Below are 19684 nucleotides of genomic sequence, written 5' to 3' on the forward strand. Positions count from 1 at the left end.
AAAACTCCAGTATGATTTGGACAGGTTGGGTGATTAGGCAGAAGCATGGCAGATGCAGTATAATGTGGATAAATGCGAGGTTATCCACTTTGGTGGCAAAAACAGGAAGGCAGATTATTATCTGAATGGTAATAGATTGGGAGAAGGGGAAGTGCAACGAGACCTAGGTGTCTTTGTGCACCAGTCGCTGAAGGTAAGCATGCAGGTGCAGCAGGCGGTTAAGAAGGCAAATGGTATGTTGGCCTTCGTAGCGAGGGGGTTTGAGTACAGGAACAAGGATATCTTGCTGCAGTTGTACAGGGCCTTGGTGAGACCACATCGTGAGTATTGTGTGCAGTTTTGGTCGCCTTATCTGAGGAAGGATGTTCTTGCCGGGGAAGGAGTTCAATGAAGATTCACCAGGCTGATACCTGGGATGGCAGGAATGACGTATGAGGAGAGATTGAGACGATTGGACTTGTACTCACTGGAGTTCAGAAGAATGAGAGGGGATCTCATTGAAACTTATAAAATTCTGACAGGACTGGACAGACTAGATGCAGGAAGGATGTTCCCAATGGTCGGGGAGTCCAGAACCAGGGGTCACAGTCTAAGGATACGGGGTAAGCCATTTAGGACAGAAATGAGGAGGAATTTCTTCACCCAGAGAGTGGTGAACCTGTGGAATTCTCTACCACAGAAGGCAGTAGAGGCCAATACATTAAATATATTCAAGAAGGAGTTGGATATATTTCTTAAGGCTAAAGAGATCAAGGGGTATGGGGAGAAAACATGGACCGGGTACTGAATTTTGATGATCAGCCATGATCGCATTGAATGGCAGAGCAGGCTAGAGGGGCCGAATGGCCTACTCCTGCTCCTATCTTCTATGTTTCTATGTTTGTATGTTTCTATGCTTCAGTTTGAGCTGGAGTGGAGATGGAGGAGAAGCTGCTGGGTTTAACCCCCAGGAGGACCCAACAATTTCCAATGTGAGACTGTCAAGGGAGGTGGATTCTAGGGGAGATTGGGTTGTTAAACAGACACTGTCCGTACAATGTAAAAGAGTATTGTTTTAGGAACAAGTATTTCTGTACAGGCTTTTAATCCAGTTTACATCTACAGATTTGTTTTAATTCATTCTTGGGATGTGGGCGTAGCTCGCAAGAGCAGCAAATATTGCCAATCCCCAGTTTCCCGTTGAGAAGGGGGTGGTGAGTCGCCTTCTTGAACTACTGCAGTCCGTGTGGTGAAGGTATTCCCACAATGTTGTTCGGTAAGGAGTTCCAGGATTATGACCCAGCAACGATGAATATATCTGAGTCAGGATGATGTGTGACTTGGAGGGGAACTTGGATGTGATGGTGCTCCCATACAACAGCTGCCCTTGTCCTTCTAGGTGGTGGAGGTTGCAGGTTTTGGAGGTTCTATCAAAGTTCTGGTCGAGTTGCAGATGTATAAAGTTCCTTTCCTTCGGCTCCTCCCCCTCCCACTCCCACCTCTCTCTCTCTCTCTCTCTCCTCCCATAGAGGCCAGAGTCTTGTGTAGGCCCAGACCAGGTGGTGGATTCCCTTCCCTGAAGGACATTAGTGAACCAGTTGGGTTTTTATGACAATCCGGCAGCTTTCATGGTCACTTTTTTCGAGTGCCAGCCCCACAAATGACCAGATTCACTGAGCTCAATTTCACAACCTGCCTTTGTTTTCTTGTGGGTTGTCTCTCACGCTCCCTGTTTTAAATTAATTTTACAGGGCACTGGAAGGGGAGGATTTACAGACAGGAAGCTCAAACCAAACATCACTTCAAGATCTGACAGAGTCACTCGACTCATCGGATCTGAATATCACCGGCCTCTGAACATGGAAGCAAAAAGCACCGTTCACAGCGGGGAGAAACCGTACACGTGTTCTATGTGTGGACGAGGCTTCAACCATTCCTCTGGCCTATCGAGACACAAGCGCATTCACACCGGGGAGAGGCCGTTCACCTGCTCTGAGTGTGGGAAGGGATTCACTGATTCATCCAACCTGCTGACACACCAGCGTGTTCACACTCGGGAGAGGCCGTTCACCTGCTCTGAGTGTGGGAAGGGATTCACTAATTCATCCAACTTGCTGACACACCAGCGTGTTCACACCGGGGCGAGGCCGTTCACCTGCTTTGAGTGTGGGAAGGGATTCACTGATTCATCCACCCTGCTGAATCACCAGCGAGTTCACACTGAGGAGAGACCTTTTAACTGCTCGGACTGTGGGAAGTGCTATAAAGGTTCCGGGGAACTGATACGCCATCAACGTGTTTACACTGGGGAGAGACCGTTCACCTGCTCTCACTGCGGGACTGGTTTCAGGCGATCATCTGAGCTCATGGTACACCAGCGCACTCACACTGCGGAGATGCCGTTCAGGTGCTCTCACTGCGGGACTGGGTTCAGGCAGTCATCTGCGCTCACTGTCCACCAGCGCACTCACACTGGGGAGAGGCCGTTCACCTGCTCCATGTGTGGGAAGGGATTCACTCAGTCATCCCACCTGCTGAGACACCAGCGAGTTCACACTCGGGAGAGCCCGTTCACCTGCTCTGAGTGTGGGAAGGGATTCATTCGCTCATCCACCCTGCTGAGACACCAGCGAGTTCACACTCGGGAGAGCCCGTTCACCTGCTCTAAGTGTGGGAAGGGATTCACTCAGTCATCCAACCTGCTGAGACACCAGCGAGTTCACACTGGGGAGAGGCCGTTCACCTGCTCAGTGTGTGGGAAGGGATTCAATCGTTCATCCAACCTGCTGAGACACCAGCGAGTTTACAAGTGACTGCAGGGGTTGGATTCTGTTGTTGCTGCTGTTAATCACATCCAGGACTGAACCATGTTCATTCTGACAGTTGGGGATTGTTTCTGCTGATGTTAAACTCCAGCCCAGTTCCCGGAGTTATTAATATGCTGGATAGATGTCAAATAAATGAACTTTGTTTTAAACACATTGTTGTAGATTTTTGTCTTTCCCACCTGAGTGTTTAGCATCACCTGGCTGGAGCTCAGAAAGGACAATCTGGGGGAGGATCGTACGGTGGGAACAGAACTCCAGCCTGGACACAGTCCTTCAGGTCCACACTGAGGGGAAACGGCACTTGGTCTTTCTTGTCTCTCTTCACTGACAGCAAAGTTGCCATGCGGGTTAATCTCGAGGTGTGTGAGAAACGTATCCCAGCCGCTCTCTGCCATGGTTCAGAGCTCCTAGGCACGGAACAGAAGGTTCCTTTAGGAATGTACCCCAGTCCTTTTTTTTTAATGGCCTTATTAACCTGTGTTGCTACTTTTAGTGATTTGTGTATCTGTATCCCTGGATCCCTCTGCTCCTACAGCCCATTTAGACTCTTGGGGGAAATTCGGTGGCACCCCCTTTGGGTCGCTAACGTCACCGGAGCTAATTTTAGCCCCCCGAAAAAGTTAGCGCCCCTGCGCATTAAATTCAGTGGTAGCGCCCCAGGCAGGAGGCGGGGTGCAACTGGAGGCACTCCCCTCCCTCTTGAGGGGCTACCAGTGAATTTCACGGAGCTTTGTGTAACAGCGCCATGCCCGTCGGCACATAGCACCGCGTCATAGCAGACCTCCCTCCCTGATTAAAGCAGAGGGGCCTAGCACTGTGCACACCGGGGCCCTGCTGGACCACCAGGGAGCAGGGTGTCAGATCAAGAGGAACACCGGGCTGAGCAATCATGGCCAACACCCCGAAGAAGAAAGGGGAAGGGGGCAGGTGCTGGCAGTCGGCCAAAATAAAAATTTGCCGCCCGACAACTGCCCTTTAACTGGTGTCGCCGCGGCTGCAGGAACGACCCCTGACCCTGTCTGACATATCGTCCGGCGATAGGTCAGGGGTCGCAACCCAAGGTTGCAGCCGGGGTGCTGTGCATGGCGATGATATCATTGCCGGCGGTGCAGTGCCGCGGGGAGCTACGGACTACCTCCGCCACTAACCTCCCGCTGAATATCGCGGGAGGCACAAAGCAACCCAATTTCACCCCCTTGTTGTCCAAGTACTGTGTGGCCTCCTTATTCTTCCCACCAAAACACCACCTCACACTGATCTATAGTGAAATTGATTAACACACCACCTCCCACTGATCTATAGTGAAATTCATTAACACACCACCTCACACTGATCTATAGTGACATTCATTAACACACCACCTCACACTGATCTATAGTGAAATTCATTGTGCCAATTACACGCCCATTCTGAAATTTATTAATGTCTTCTTGCATTTTGTCTTCCTCAGTATTAACTCTACCTCCCAATTTGGTGTCATCGACAAATTTTGAAATTGTACCTCTGATTCCCAAGTCCAAATCGTTTATGTAAATGGTGAACAATAGTGATCCCAGCGCCGATCCCTGTGGAACACCACTTCCCACCTGTTGCCAGTCTGGGTAGCTACTCCCAACCCCTACTCTCTGTTTTGTAACCAGCTTGCTATCCGTAAACAGTATGTAAGATCGACAAGATGACCAAGGTCAGGCCGTGTGGAGTGAAGGGCCAGGGAGCAGAATGGATGAAAAGATGGCTACAAAACAGAAATCAGAGGGTTGGAGTTAAGGGAAGTTTGTTGCGATCTTTCCATCCATTCTGCTGCCTGGCCCTTGACTCCACACGGCCTGACCGTGGTCATCTTGTAGACCGTACATACTGCAGACTCAGTGAACCAGTGGTGGAGGGGGTGGATATTGAGTCCTGTGGCAGGGGCGCTGATGAAGTGGATTTCTCTGTGAGTTTTGAGGCATCGCTAGTGGCGTTTTTCACCTCTTTCCACTTTAAAAAAAAACCTTGCTGCCAGTTTATTAAAGCCATTAACAGCCGCTCAGGTTGGACACACCAATATATGAGGCCTTGTTTCCCTCAATGACAGACCTGAACCCGAGTTAGAAAACATTTAGTAATTAAACCAGACTGGGCGGGGCCTGAGGTGCGAGTTAGTGACGGAAAATTGGTGGCCAGCGTACTTCACACCAGGGCTGAGGATCCGGGGACTCGGGTTTCTGTGTCATTTATTGATTAATTTTGTTTATTGCCCAATCTCAATCAGACTGGCGGGTCATCTCGCTGTCTGACGGAGGTGAGGGTCCCCAGTGGAGGGCTCTCTATGCGGGAGTCCTGCCCTGCATCATTGGGGATCTGGGGTGGAGACTGTTGCAGGGAGCTGTCGTGTGCAACAGTTTCTAAGCTCCATTCCGGACTCCAAGGTCAGATGTATTTTTTGCAGCCTAGAGGACTCCACGGGCCGTGTATATATTCAGTGTGAGAGGTTGCAGCCCCTGGATAGTTACCTGAAGGGGCTGCTCCTCAACTCTTGGTTACACTTTAGCCCCACGCTCCTAATCTTTGGCCGCCCAGTGCGGAGGGGGGGTGGGTAAGTCGCAGGATCTTTCCTGGACCTGCTCTTGGGCCTGGTGAAAACAGCAATTTGTAGGTCCAGGATGGGCGGGGCCCATGGGGTGGGGTCACTCTGGCTGCCTGCCCCTCTCCCGTGGTCTTGTCCATTCCTGGGTGGCCCTGGAGAGGGAGCAGGCAGTGCTTTGACCGGTACGCTTGATGCCTTCTGTGAACGGTGGGCACCTCAGGTTAAAGAGGGTATGATTAAGAAGTTTGCAGATGATACTAAAATCGGCTGTGTGGTTGATACTGAAGGAGGAAGCTGCAGACTGCACGAAGATATCAATACATTGGTCAGGTGGGCAGAACAGTGGCAAATGGAATTCAATCCGGGGAAGTGTGAGGTAATGCATTTGGGGAGGACTAACAAGGAAAGGGAATACACATTAAATGGTCGGACACTTGAGTAGTGTAGAGGAACAAAGGGACCTTGGAGTGCATGTCCACAGATCCCTGAAGGTAGCAGGCCAGGTAGATAAGGTGGTTTAAGAAGGCATACGGAATGCTTGCCTTTATTAGCCGTGGCATAGAATACAAGAGCAGGGAGGTTCATGCTTCAACAGTATAAAACACTAGTTAGGCCTCAGCTAGAGTACTGCATGCAGTTCTGGTCACCACATTACAGGAAAGATGTGATTGCACTAGAGAATGTACCGGGGAGATTTACAAGGATGTTGCCAGGAGTAGAGAATCTTAGCTATGAGGAAAGTCTGGATAGGCTGGGTCTGTTTTCCTTGGAACAGAGGAGGCTGAGGGGAGACCTTATTGAGGTGTATAAAATTATGAGGGGCATAGATAAAGTGGATAGAAAGGACCTATTTCCCTTAGCAGAGGGGTCAAAAACCAGGGGGCACAGATTTAAAGTAATTGTTGGAAGGTTTAGAGGGGATTTGAGGGGAAATGTCTTCACCCAGAGGGTGGTGGGGGTCTGGAACTCACTGCCTGAAAGGGTGATAGAGGCAGGAACCCTAACCACATTTAAAAAGTACTTGGATGTGCACTTGGGATGCTTTAACCTGCGGGGCTACGGACCAAGAGCTGGGAAGTGAGATTAGGCTGGATCGCTCTTTGTTGGCTGGCGCGGACACGATGGGCTGAAATGGCCTCCTTCCGTGCTGTAACTTTCTATGATTCTAAGTGGCAATAATCGATCCTCACAGTCACATTATGATTGAATTATTATTTGTGAGTGTCGCTGTATTGTACAGTTATTATTCATAGAATAGATTCATAGGGACTTACAGCACAGAAGGAGGCCATTCGGCCCATCATGCCTGTGCCGGCTCTTTGAAAGAGTCGTCGTGTTTAGTCCCACATCCTCACTTTTTGTCCGTAACCCTGTCAGTTGCTCAAGTTCCCGTCCAACTCTGCTTTACAATTATTAACGGAATCAGCTTCCACCATCTTTTCAGGTCGAGTGTTCCAGATCCCCACAACTCTGAGTGGAAACATTTCTCCTCATCTCTCCTCTAGATCTTCTGTCAATATTGTTGAATCTTTGACCTCTAGTTATTGACCCACTCACCAGAGCGAATGTTTCTTTCCCAATTTATTCTATCAAAATCGCTCACCACCTTGAAAACCTCTATTAAATTATCTCTGAACCTTCTCTGTTCCAAGGAGGACAGTCCGAACTTAGAACATAAGAAGTAGGAGCAGGAGTCGGCCATACGGCCCCTCGGGCCTGCTCCGCCATTCAATAGGATCATGGCTGATCCGAACCTAGACTCACGTCCACTTCCTTGCCCGCTCCCCGTAACCCCTAATTCCCTTATCAGCTAGGAAACTGTCTATCTCCGTTTTAAATTTATTTAATGTCGCAGCTTCCACAACTCTCTGGGGTAGCAAATTCCATAAATTTACTACCCTCTGAGTGAAGAAGTTTCTCCTCATCTCAGGTTTGAAAGGGCAGCCCCTTATTCTAAGATTATGCCCCCTAGTTCTAATCTCACCCATCAGTGGAAACATCCTCCCCGCATCCACCCGATCAAGCCCCCTCACAATCTTATATGTTTCGATAAGATCGCCTCTCATTCTTCTGAACTGCAATGAGTAGAGTCCCAACCTACTCAACCTTTCCTCATAAGTCAACCCCCTCATCTTCAGAATCAACCGAGTGAACCTTCTCTGAACTGCCTCGAGAGCAAGTATATCTTTTCTTAAATATGGAAACCAAAACTGTACGCAGTATTCCAGGTGTGGCCTCCCCAGTCTGTCAATATGCTTCTATTATGATCTCTTGATCTGTGGCCATAAAAACCTTCAGTCTCAGCCCTTATTATAGAATAATAGATGGAGTATATTCTTTGTGGCTTACACAATACTGCTTGACCAATTTGGACTTCTGCTTAAAGCCCAAATCATAAGGCAGTAGAATGTACCAGGACAACCCGACCGGATTATTAATTTCAATTAATTTTATTACTTTTCCTCAAGTGTGGGGCCCAGACTTGTCCACAACACTCCAGCTGAGGCCTAACCTGTGATTTATGAAGGTCCAGCATCATCTCTTTGCTTTTATATTCTATTCCTCTGTTTATAAACCCAAGTAACCGGTTATTGGTTGTTTAATATCTGTGGGGCACTGGGGCACTTGCCTTCATGGGTTTTGCTCCAGTCTGGTGTCACTGGGGCAACTCAGAGTCACCCCTACAGGTGGTGAACAATGGCCCAATCTCAATCGGATGACAAACATGAGGAGAAATGTTTTCACTCAGAGAGTTGTTGGGATCTGGAACGCTCAGGGAGTGGGTTAATGAACCCCGGGATCCCTGATAGCCAGCCAGGATCTTGTGCTGCTGCTGTGCCAGAAGAGAGGAGAGGAGAGGACAGGTGAGGTCTCTCTCTCTCTGTGTCCAGGAGGAGAGACCACATCTGTTGCTGCTGCAGCTACTATTGGGGTGCCAGAGGAGAGGAGAGACCAGGAGACCATACCAGAGCTAACAACAAAGGGAAGCCATTCCATCACTGTTTCCCCAACTGGTCTCCATTACAGGAGAGGGAGAGAGGGGAGAAAAACGAACATCCTACATCTGTTCAGAAGGAGGGAGAGCCGTTGGAGAACTTCTACAGGTGGGTGTTTCATGGTGCACTCTCATAAAGACTTTGTATTTAAGTGGGGGGGAGGAAAGAAGAAGAAGAAAACATCTAGGGGTGTGTGTGAGTGTGTGTGGCTCTTGTAAAAACTAGGCCACACACACCACTAGCAAACACCCCTCCCTATTGCTTGACCTGGGACAGCTGGAGCTGCCCAGGCGAAGTCATCATTTAATTATCACATCGTTAAGACCTGGTGGTGGACTGAGCCTGGGCATCTCCAGCTTTATTTTCCCAGGTGAAGACATCTTCTCCCCCCACAAGAAGACCATCAATAGAGATTTATTTTTCGGGGAGTGCACCCCTGCGAGCACCCACCCACCATCTTGAGTGGAGACCCAGCCCCTGCGGCCCCTGCGTCATTTGTATTCGGCAGGAGTTGCCTGTCCCTTGGGAGGGTACGACAAATGAGTCTGTCCCGCCTGCGCCTCCTGGGGACGGGGAAGAGACCCTGCGCATGGGGGGGACCGCGGATCTACCCGCGGAGGAAATAACAAAAGAACCGTTACATCTCGCCATGTTGGCACGCTGGAGACTGGGGTGGGCGAGGCCAGTGAGGCTGGGCTCGCGCAGTACAGTCCAGACCATTCCCAGCCGCTGCTCGACGTGGCCAATGAATGTATTCCAGCTCCCCAGTCTGCTGGGTTGGTGGCTGATGGCGGTGAGGGGGAAGAACCCCTGACACCGTCTCCGATGCTGTCGCTGGGGATGTTGGTGGAAATGGGGATAGTGTTCTCCCTGGTTTCCCCGTGCACCGCAGTGCCTGGGGCAGAGGGGGGCACCGAACCACTGCCGCCTCCTGACCCGGCACCTCCGGAGGAGCCCAGGGAGGAATCCTCTGCTGCCGATCCTGGGGATGGGATCGGGACAGAGGCGGGGCTGGCTGATGACGACCTCCCGGTGGAGAGCACCGGGGACGAGTCAGACTCCGTCGCCAGTGAGGTGGTAGATACCCTCGTGCCCCCCTCCGGGTAACCCCTCATCCCCGTTGTGGAACTCCAGGACTTTCTGGCTGCATGCCAGGGTCGCCCTGGCAAAATCCGGCTGGCCCTAGACAGATGGTCAGATCTGGCGCTGCTCGTCGGCTCCGTCCGTGCCACTGTCAAATCCATGGGCGCGGACGAGAGAGCGGAGCTGCGCGAGCAGCATCGCATCAACAAGTTCCTCGCTGGGCTGCTGAGGGAGTGGCAGTCGAATAGTGGCCACTCTCCCTCCTCCCATTAGGTTAAGTAGAGGTTGCACTATGCTCTTGTCATGAAGATAACCATAGCCAGCCTCAACTTCAATGGCAGCAGAGATGCACGCCGTAGATTTAATAACTTCTCGGTCCTCTGGGATGGGAGGTATGCAGTGTGCTTCCTGCAAGAAACCCACACCATTCCGGAGGACAAGGCCACGTGGCTCCTGGAGTGGCAAGGAGGGGTCAGCATGAGTCACCTCTCCAACTATTCCAGTGGGGTGGCTATCTTGCTGGCCCCGCATTTTCAGCCAGAGATCTTGGGGGTCAAGGAGCACGTGCCGGGCCGCTTGCTCCAGGTCACTGTTCACCTGGGGGGCATGCCGCTCCATCTAGTGAACATGTACGCCCCCGCGGCCGGTGCGCAGCAAGTGCGATTCTTTGAAGAAGTGTCCGTTCTTCTGGGCTCCATCGACATCGGCGAGTGCGTCATCCTTGCGGGGGGGATTTTAATTGTACCCTCGAGGCGAGGAACTGTTCAGGTCCCCCATACAGCCTGGCAGTGATGGAGAAGTTGAGGGACCTGGTCGGGTCCTTCGACTTGGTGGACGTCTGGCGAAATCTCCATTCCGACTCCAGCGCCTTCACTTATGTGAGGTCTGGAGGAGGAAGGTCCAGAATCGACCGCCTTTACATTTCCTGGGCATACGTCTCCTGCATTCTGGCGGTTTCCATGCGGCCGGTGCCAGGCACGGACCACCACCTGGTGTGGGCGGAGCTCGTTCTGTTACACACACGGGGGGTGGCCCGCGGACTGGCATTTTAACAACCTGCTGCTGGAGGACGAGCGGTTCCGGGATTCGTTTCGTCAGTTCTGGGCCGACTGGAGAAGGAAGCGGGGGGGCTTACCCTCCTTGAGGCTATGGTGGGATGTGGGCAAGGCTTACGTCCGTCTCTTCTGTCAGGAGTACGGGAGGGAGTCGACCAAGAGGCGGGAGGCCCAGGTCGGGCGGTTGGAGAGGGTGGTGCTCGACCTGGAGTCCCGTCTCGGTCAAGTCATCGAGGACTCAGCCCTGCGGAAGGTGTACGAAGAGAAGAAGGGCGCGCTGAAGGACCTGCAGCCCATCGGGTCCCGAGGCGCGTATGTGAGGTCGTGGATCCAGATCCTCCAGGACCTGGACCGCGGCTCCCCCTTCTTCTACTCGCTGGAAAAAAGACGGGGGGCCCGTAAGCAGCTCTTGGGGCTGCTGGCCGATGATGGATCTCTTGTCTCGGATCCGGAGGGGATCAGCGTGGAGACCCAGGCCTATTACGGTGCTCTGTTCTCTCCGGATCCATCCAGCGAGGATGCGCGCAGAGTTTTGTGGGAGGACCCGCTGAAGGTCGGCACGGAGGGCGGCGAAAAATTGGACGCTCCGCTAAGCTTGGCGGAGCTGACCGGTGCCCTCGGCCAGCTCTCGAGTGGAAAGTCCCCAGGGCTGGATGGGCTGACCGTGGAGTTCCACAGGGCATTCTGGGACGTCCTGGGGGGCGACAATGCGTGGGTCCTGGGGGAAAGTCTGGTGACCGGGGAGATGCCCCTCTCGTGGTGCAGGGCCTGCTTCATAAGAGGGGCGATCTCCGCTTTTAAAAAACTGGCCCCCGGTCTCCCTCCTTAGAATGGATTATAAAATTTTTGCCAGGGCCATGTCCGCCTGCCTTGGCACCGTGCTGGCCCACATGATCCACCCCGACCAGTCCTACACGGTCCCGGGCCAGACTATCCATGATAACATCCATCTGGTTCAGGAACTGGTCCACCATTACCAGAGGGCTGGTCTGTCGGTTGCCTTCCTTTCCCTGGATCAGGAGAAGGCATTCAACAGGGTGGGTCACGAGTATCTCTTCGGGACTCTGCGCGCATTCTGGTTCGGGACGCATTTTGTCACCCGGATCTGACTTCTGTACGCCACCACGGAGTGTCTGATAAAAGTTGTACAAAGAGCCGACACTTGAGCTCTGTGAATGTCATTAAAAAAAAACACAAAAAAAATGAACCAAAAAATAATAAGTAAAAACAAAAACTGCTGGTAGGCTGTGCCGCAGGGTTTATAAAGCTGGAGAACGGTCTCAAGCCCGAATGAGATCCAGCAGCCCAGTCTGTGTTCCACCGAACAGCAGCTGTGAGGCTTTTTCTCGGTGACAGGCCTGGGTTACGCGCTGCCATCTTGGTGGAGGAAGGACAGACCGGTTCCACCTGCAGCACGGCAAAAAAAATAAAAAATAAACTGCGGGTAGGCCACGCCGCAGGGTTTATAAAGCTGGGGGAAAAAAAAAACTGCGGGTAGGCCGCGCCGCAGGGTTTATAAAGTTGGAGAACAGCCTCAGACCCAAATGAGATCCAGCGGCCGAATGTGTTCCGCGGACGGCAGCGGTGAGGCTTTTTCTCGGTGACAGGCCCGGGTTACGCGCCACCATCTTGGTGAAGGAAGGACAGACCGTTTCTACCTGCAGCAGGGCGCATGCGTGGCCATCATTGTACAGGAACAGAGAGTGGGCAGGGCTTCAGGGTCCCAGTGACCAGGAGAGACAATCATTGACTCATGATTTTATTCTCACTCTGCACACAGCAGGTGTAGAACTGAAGGTTTCAGGGTCCCAGTGACCAGGAGAGACAATCATTGACTCATTGATTTTAATCTCACTCTGCACACAGCAGGTGTAGAACGGAATCAACCAGAGTAGAGGGAGAGGGAAAACTGGGAGTGGAGGAAAGAAATGTTGGAGCTGGTGCGATGGGTTTGGATTTCAGCACAGGGAGGAGGGAGAGTGTGTGGGATGGGGATTTACAGCTTTGCGGTTAAAATGTGTTATTTTGGCCATATTTCTAGATTTGCCATTTTCTGCCCACAGGGCAATCACAGTGCACTGACCAACACCTCAGCTTGTCAGAATAGGGCAGGTGGAACCGAGCCAGAGGCAGCTCTGGGACTTCATCTTCTGAGCATTAGGTTGGGAAAGAAGAATTCCATTGTTTATTGGGCCCTGGCGAGCACTGCCCTCCCTCCCACAATTTTAATATTTTGATGCATCTGTCTATTTATATACTAGGAATGTTTTAATTACTTTCACAGCAAAATGCATTTATTATTAAACCTCCACAGAAGCAACTGTGGTAACAATTGAATAAAACTCAGAGAGTTGTCGGGAGCTGGAACGCTCGACCTGAAAAGGTCATGAGCTGATTCCATCAATGATGTTAAAAGGGAGTTGGGCGGGTACTTGAGGATGAGGATCTTACAGGGTTACGGACAACAAGCAGGGATGTGGGACTAAGCACGAGTGCTCTTTCTAAGAGCCAGCACAGGCACGATGGGCCGAATGGCCTCCTTCGTGCTGTACTTTTCAATGATTTGATGAAAACTAACAGAACCAAACAAAGAAATGATCTTTGATGAAGTTCTGATGAAGGGTCCCAGACCTGAAACGTTAACTCTGTTTCTCTCTCCACGGATGCTGCCTGGCCTGCTGAGTATTTCCAGCATTTTCTGTTGTTATTTCAGATTTCCAGCATCTGCAGTATTTTGCAATTATAAAGAAATGATCTTCCTTGGTTATTGATCATTTCGCTAAGAGTTCTCTATACACCAACAACAACTTTTTTAAAATTCATTTATAGAATGTGGGTGTCGCTGGCTGGCTAGGCCTGCATTTAGTGCCCATCCCTAATTGCCCTTGAGAAGATGGTGGTGAGCCGCCTTCTTGAACCGCTGCAGTCCATATGGTGTAGGTACACCCACAATGCTGTTAGGAAGGGAGTTCCAGGATTTTGGCCCAGCGACAGTGAAGGAACGGCGATACAGGTCCAAGTCAGGATGGTGTGTGGCTTGGAGGGGAACTTGTAGGTGGTGATGTTCCCATGTGTCTGCTGCCCTTGTCCTTCTAAGTGGTAGAGGTCATGGGTTTGGAAGGTGCTGTTGAAGGAGCTTTGGCGAGTTGCTGCAGTGCATCTTGTAGATGGTACACACTGCAGCCACAGTGCGCCGGTGGTGGAGGGAGTGAATGTTGAAGGTGGTGGATGGAGTGCCAATCAAGTGGGCTGCTTTATCCTGAATGGTGTCTAGCTTCTTGAGTGTTGTTGGAGCTGCACTCATCCAGGCAAGTGGAGAGTATTCCGTCACACTCCTGACTTGTGCCTTGTAGATGGTGGAAAGGCTTTGGGGAGTCAGGAGGTGAGACACTCGCCGCAGAATTCCCAGCCTCTGGCCTGCTCTTGCAGCCACAGTATTTATATGGCTGGTCCAGTTCAGTTTCTGATCAATGGTAACCCCCAGGATGTTGATAGTGGGGGATTCAGCGATGGTAATGCCATTGAATGTCAAGGGGAGATGGTTAGAGTCTCGCTTGTTGGAGATGGTCATTGCCTGGCACTTGTGTGGTGCGAATGTTACTTACCACTTGTCAGCCCAAGTCTGAATGTTTTCCAGGTCTTGCTGCATATGGACACGGACTGCGTCAGTATCTGACGAGTCTCGAATGGTGCTGAACAATGTGCAATCATCAGCGAACATCCCCACTTCTGACCTTATGATGGAGGGAAGGTCATTGATGAAACAGCTGAAGATGGTTGGGCCTAGGACACTGCCCTGAGGAACTCCTGCAGTGATGTCATGTGATTGAGGTGAATGACCTCCAACAACCACAGCCAACTTCCTTTGTGCTAGGTATGATTCCAACCAATGGAGAGTTTCCCCCTTGATTCCCATTGACTTCAGTTTTGCTAGTGCTCCTTGATGCCACAGTCGATCAAATGCTGCCTTGTTGTCAAGGGCAGTCACTCTCACCTCACCTCTTGAGTTCAGCTCTTTTGTCCATGTTTGGACCAAGGCTGTAATGTGGTCAGGAGCTGAGTGGCCCCGGCGGAACCCAAACTGGGCGTCAGTTAGCAGGTTATTGCTGAGTAAGTGTCGCTTGATGGCACTGTCGACGCCACCTTTATATAGAGCTTTTAAAACATCTCAAGGCACTTTACAGTAGGGTAATAAGACAACAATCGACACACATATTTTGTTTGTGGTCCAGTGCACTGACACAAAGTTCCTTCACAACTGTAACAATTTTATTGCTGTTGCTGTGAAGGCTGTGCTCGCTCTGCTCGTACACCTGGTCTCCAAAGGAGGCAAAACAGGACTAATGCTGCCGAGCTCAGCTCTTTTTGATCAGAAAATATCAACTGTTTCGCCACGCCAGGAAATGCACAAAAGAGGCAGCAGTGCTGATTGACTGCCCACTTCACCCAGAGGGTGCTGAGAATGTGGAACTTGCTGCCACAGGGAGTGGTTGAGGCGAAGAGCATGGATGTATTTAAGGGGAAGCTGGATAAACACATGGGAGAAAGGAATAGAAGGAGATGCTGATAGGGTGAGATGAAGAGAGATGGGAGGAGGCTCGTGTGGAGCATAAACACCACATGGACCAGTTGGGCCGATTGGCCTGTTTCTGTGCTGTACAATCTGTGTAATTCTATGTAATAAGAGAGGAGAGAATGTTCCATAGAAACTAGAATTATCTGTTCCGAATTTTAATCCTGAACTTACAGTGATGTCTTTTGTAAACTGCTTTTACAGGGAATATCATCGGCCTTTGAATGTGGAAGGAGAAATGTTTGCCTGTTCTGTCTTTGGGAAAAGATTTCAAAGATCGGTGTGACTGGAAAAGCACCGAGACACACACACCCGAGTGACAGTGTTCCAGTGCACTGACTGTGGAAAGAGCTTTAACCAGTTACACAGTCTGAAAAAACATCGCACCGTTCACAGCGGGGAGAAACCGTACACGTGTTGTGTGTGTGGATGAGGCTTCAACCGATTGTCCAACCTTGAGAGACACAAGGACACCCACACCATGGAGAAACTGTGGGAATGTGGGGGCTGTGGGAAGGGATTTAGCTCCCCGTCCCGGCTGGAAACTCATCGATGCTGTCACACCGGGGAGAGGCCGTTCACCTGCTCCAAGTGTGGGAAGAGATTCACTCAGTCATCCCACCTTCTGACATACCAGAGACTTCACACTGAGGAGAGACCATTCAGTTGCTCCGTGTGTGGGAAGGGATTCAATCAGTCATCCAACCTGCTGAGACACCAGCAAGTTCACAAGTGACTGCAGAGGTTCGATTCTGCTGTTATTGCTGCTGTTAATCACATCCACGACTGAACCATGTTCATTCTGACAGTTGGGGTTTGTTTCTGCTGATGTTAATAACCCCTATACCTGGGCTGGATTTTAATATTCTGGATATGTAGCTGATTGAGTTGTTGGGGCTGCAGTGTCCCTTTAAGTACTGCTGTCTGATCTTCCCCCTTAATTTCTGATGAGTGTTCCTGAAATATTTTACAATAAAATTATGAACTTTTACTTCAATCGTATATTAATATTTGCTATAAAATCTACAATTCATTGTCTGAAAGATTCCATTGATTAACATCTCCAATTAGAAAGTGTTGATTAATCCTCGCTGACAACTCTTACTGACTTGCACATTACACACAGTGGCACCTCCATTATCCATCAGAAAGAAGGGGAATGGGAATTGGTGGAGAATCGAGAGTCCCCAAATGTTGCCCCTCCCGTCTGGTACAGCAATCCCCTCGGCACGGGAATGGAGACAAGTCCAGTTATTGTGACGGGATGAGTTAAAGGTATTTACTCAGACAGGCGGAAGGCGGAAAGTGGTGTTCCACGGGGATTGGTGCTGGGACCACTGTTGTTCACCATTTACATAAATGATTTGGACTTGGGAATCAGAAGTACAATTTCAAAATTTGCTGATGACACTAAATTGGGGGATGTAGTTAATACTGAGGAAGACTGCGATAGCATCCTTGTAGAATTATTCAGTTGTGTTTAGTAAATAGCACCATCTTTTAATTTGCTTTTACTGATCACATCACTGTATAGTTATGTGAAAAACAGAAATCATTAAAAGCTCCCAATTTCAGAATTGTTAGATTCAAACTCAACTTCTTCCAAGTACAATCTAACATTTCAAAAATTGTAATGGATGTAGGTGAGATATTAGGACTGTTGTCTAACACAATCCAAACACAGTGACACACAGACAGATGGGCAGGTGTAGTTTCACAGTGAATCCTTTCAAGCCTCACTAAAAAGTGGCAGACTGGCAATCCATTGTTCACTAATGGAGTTGTGATCTTTGTAAATTAAGAAATGGAAATGTGTCCAGGAGTTGATAAACAGAGTGGGGCATCATCTTCCTTTGATTTCTATTTCTGACACCAGGCAACAGAAAAAGGTCATTACAACGCGACATAAACAGACTCTTCAGGTGTGAGACATCAGACTTCAGAACAACACGTCTGCCAGCTCTGGCCACAAACCTCAGTACAGTCAACCTTTCAGCAGCTGCAGCCCTGATTAAATAACTAGTAGTTTAACATGTCTCGTAGAACTTGTGTATCAAAATAGAAGAAATATATTTGTGACACACACGCAATTAATAATTCAATCACAATGTGATTGTGAGGATCGATTATTGCCTCTTCATACCTTCCATGTCCACCGGTCGAGGAAGGTATCAAGTGAACCGGTGGACACCGCCTGCTCCCTCTCCAGGGCCACCCGGGCAGGGACAAGACCGCGAGAGAGAGGCAGGCAACCAGAGTGACCCCCCATGGGCCCCGCCCATCCTGGATCTACAAATTGCTGTTTTCACCAGGACAAAGAGTAGGTCCAGGAGAAGATCCTCCGACTTACCCACCCCCCTCCGCACCAGGTGGGCAAAGATTAGGAGTGTGGGGCTAAAGTGTAACCAAGAGTTGAGGAGCAGCCCCTTCAGGGAACTACACAGGGGCTGTAACCTCTCACACTGAATACATACACGGCCCATGGACTCCTCTAGGCTGCAAAAAACACATCTGGGCTTGGAGTCCGGAAAGGAGCTTCAAAACTGTTGCACACGACAGCTCCCTGCAACAGTCTCCACCCCAGATCCCCAATGGTGCTGGGAAGGACCCCCGCAAAGAGAGCCCTCCATTGGGGACCATCACCTCCGTCAGACAGCAAGATGACCCGCCAGTCTGATTGAGATTGATCAATAAACTAAATTAATCAATAAATGACACAGAAACCCGAGTCCCCGGGTCCTCAGCCCTGGTGTGAAGTACGCTGGCCACCAATTTTCCGTTACTAACTCGCACCTCAGGCCCCGCCCAGTCTGGTTTAAATACTAAATGTTTTCTAACTTGGGTTCAGGCCTGTCATTGTGAGGGAAACAAGGCCTCATTTATTGGTGTGTCCCACCCGAGCGGCTGTTAATGGCTTTAATAAACTGCCAGCAAGGTTTTTTTTAAAGGTGGAAAGAGGTGAAAAACGCCACTAGCGATGCCTCAAAACTCATGGACAGAGAAACCCACTTCATCAGCGCCCCTGCCACAGGACTCAATATCCACCCCCTCCACCACTGGTGCACTGTGTCTGCAGTATGTACGGTCTATAAGATGACCATGGTCAGGCCGAGTGGAGTCAAGGGCCAGGCAACAGAATGGATGGAAAGATCGCAACAAACTTCCCTTAACTCCAACCCTCTGATTTCTGTTTTGTAGCCATCTTTCCATCCATTCTGCTGCCGGGCCCTTCACTCCACACGGCCTGACCTGGGTCATCTTGTCGATCTTACATACAGTTTATGGATAGCAAGCTGGTCAAAAAAACAGAAAACAGAGAGTAGTGGTTGGGAGCAGCTACTCAGACTGGCAAAAGGTGGGAAGTGGTGTTCCACAGGGATCGGTGCTGGGATCACTGTTGTTCACCATTTACAGAAACGATTTGGACTCGGGAATCAGCACAATTTCAAAATTTGTCGATGACACCAAATTGGGAGGTAGAGTTAATACTGAGGAAGACAAAATGCAAGAAGATATTAATAAATTTCAGAATGGGCGTGTAATTGGCAAATTAATTTCACTGTAGCTCAGTATGAGGTGGTGTGTTAATGAATTTCACTATAGATCAGTGTGAGGTGGTGTGTTAATGAATTTCACTGTAGATCAGTGTGAGGGGGTGTGTTTTGGTGGGAAGAATAAGGAGGCCACACACTACTTGGACAAGGGGGTGAAACTGGGTTGCTTTGTGCCTCCCGTGAAATTCAGCGGGAGGTTAGCGGCGGAGCTAGTCAGTAGCTCCCCATGGCACTGCACCGCCGGCAATGACATCATTGCCACGCGCAGCACCCCGGCTGCAAACTTGGGTTGCGACCCCTGACCTATCACCGGACGATATGACTGACAGAGTCAGGGGTCGTTCCTGCAGCCGCGGCGACGCCACTTAAAGGGCAGGTGTCGGGCGGCAACTTTTTATTTTGGCCGACTGCCAGCACCTGCCCCCTTCCCCTTTCTTCTTCGGGGTGTCGGCCGTGATCGCACAGCCCGGCGCTCCTCTTGATCCGACACCCCACTCCCCGATGGTCCAGCAGGGCCCCGGCGTGCGCAGTGCTAGGCCCCTCCCCTTTAATCAGGGAGGGAGGTCTGCTATGACACGGTGCTTTGTGCCGATGGGCGTGGCACTTTTACACGAAGAGCCGTGAAATTCACTGGTAGCGCCTCAAGACGGAGGGGAGCGCTTCCAGTAGCACCCTGCCTCCTGCTTGGGGCGCTACCGCTGAATTTAATGCGCAGGGGCGCTAACTTTTTCAGGGTGCTAAAATTAGCCGTGGTGACGTTAGCGACCCAAAGGGGGCGCCACCGAATTTCCCCCTAAGAGTCTAAATGGGCTGGAGGAGCAGAGGGTTCCAGGGATACAGATACACAAATCACTAAAAGTAGCAACACAGGTTAATAAGGCCATTAAAAAAAAAGCACTGGGGTACATTCCTAAAGGAGCCTTCTGTTCCGTGCCTAGGAGCTCTGAACCATGGCAGAGAGCAGCTGGGACAAGTTTCTCACACGCCTCGAGATCAACCCGCACGGCAACTTTGCTGTCAGTGAAGAGAGACAAGAAAGACCAAAGT

The 19684-nt window shown here is 50.4% G+C and overlaps 2 protein-coding genes across 2 annotated transcripts in view; one reads left to right on the forward strand and one right to left on the reverse strand.

The window, feature by feature from the left end:
* The window catches only part of LOC147091914 (uncharacterized), a 106749-nt gene extending 103791 nt beyond the window's left edge, over window positions 1-2958 (forward strand). Inside the window, exon 4 of the mRNA XM_085976638.1 lies at window positions 1737-2958. Within this exon, the coding sequence (XP_085832764.1) occupies window positions 1737-2792 (1056 nt within the window). The 3' untranslated portion in view covers window positions 2793-2958. The remainder of the gene's footprint in view (window positions 1-1736) is intronic.
* LOC147091915 (uncharacterized) overlaps window positions 1-19684 on the reverse strand; it is a 290506-nt gene that overhangs the window by 91726 nt on the left and 179096 nt on the right. The gene's annotated exons all lie outside the window — the stretch shown is intronic.

This window comes from Somniosus microcephalus, unplaced genomic scaffold (genome assembly GCF_052327205.1).
Source record: "Somniosus microcephalus isolate GS21.2 unplaced genomic scaffold, FLI_Smic_1.0 unresolved_chr3, whole genome shotgun sequence".
NCBI lineage: Eukaryota > Metazoa > Chordata > Chondrichthyes > Squaliformes > Somniosidae > Somniosus > Somniosus microcephalus.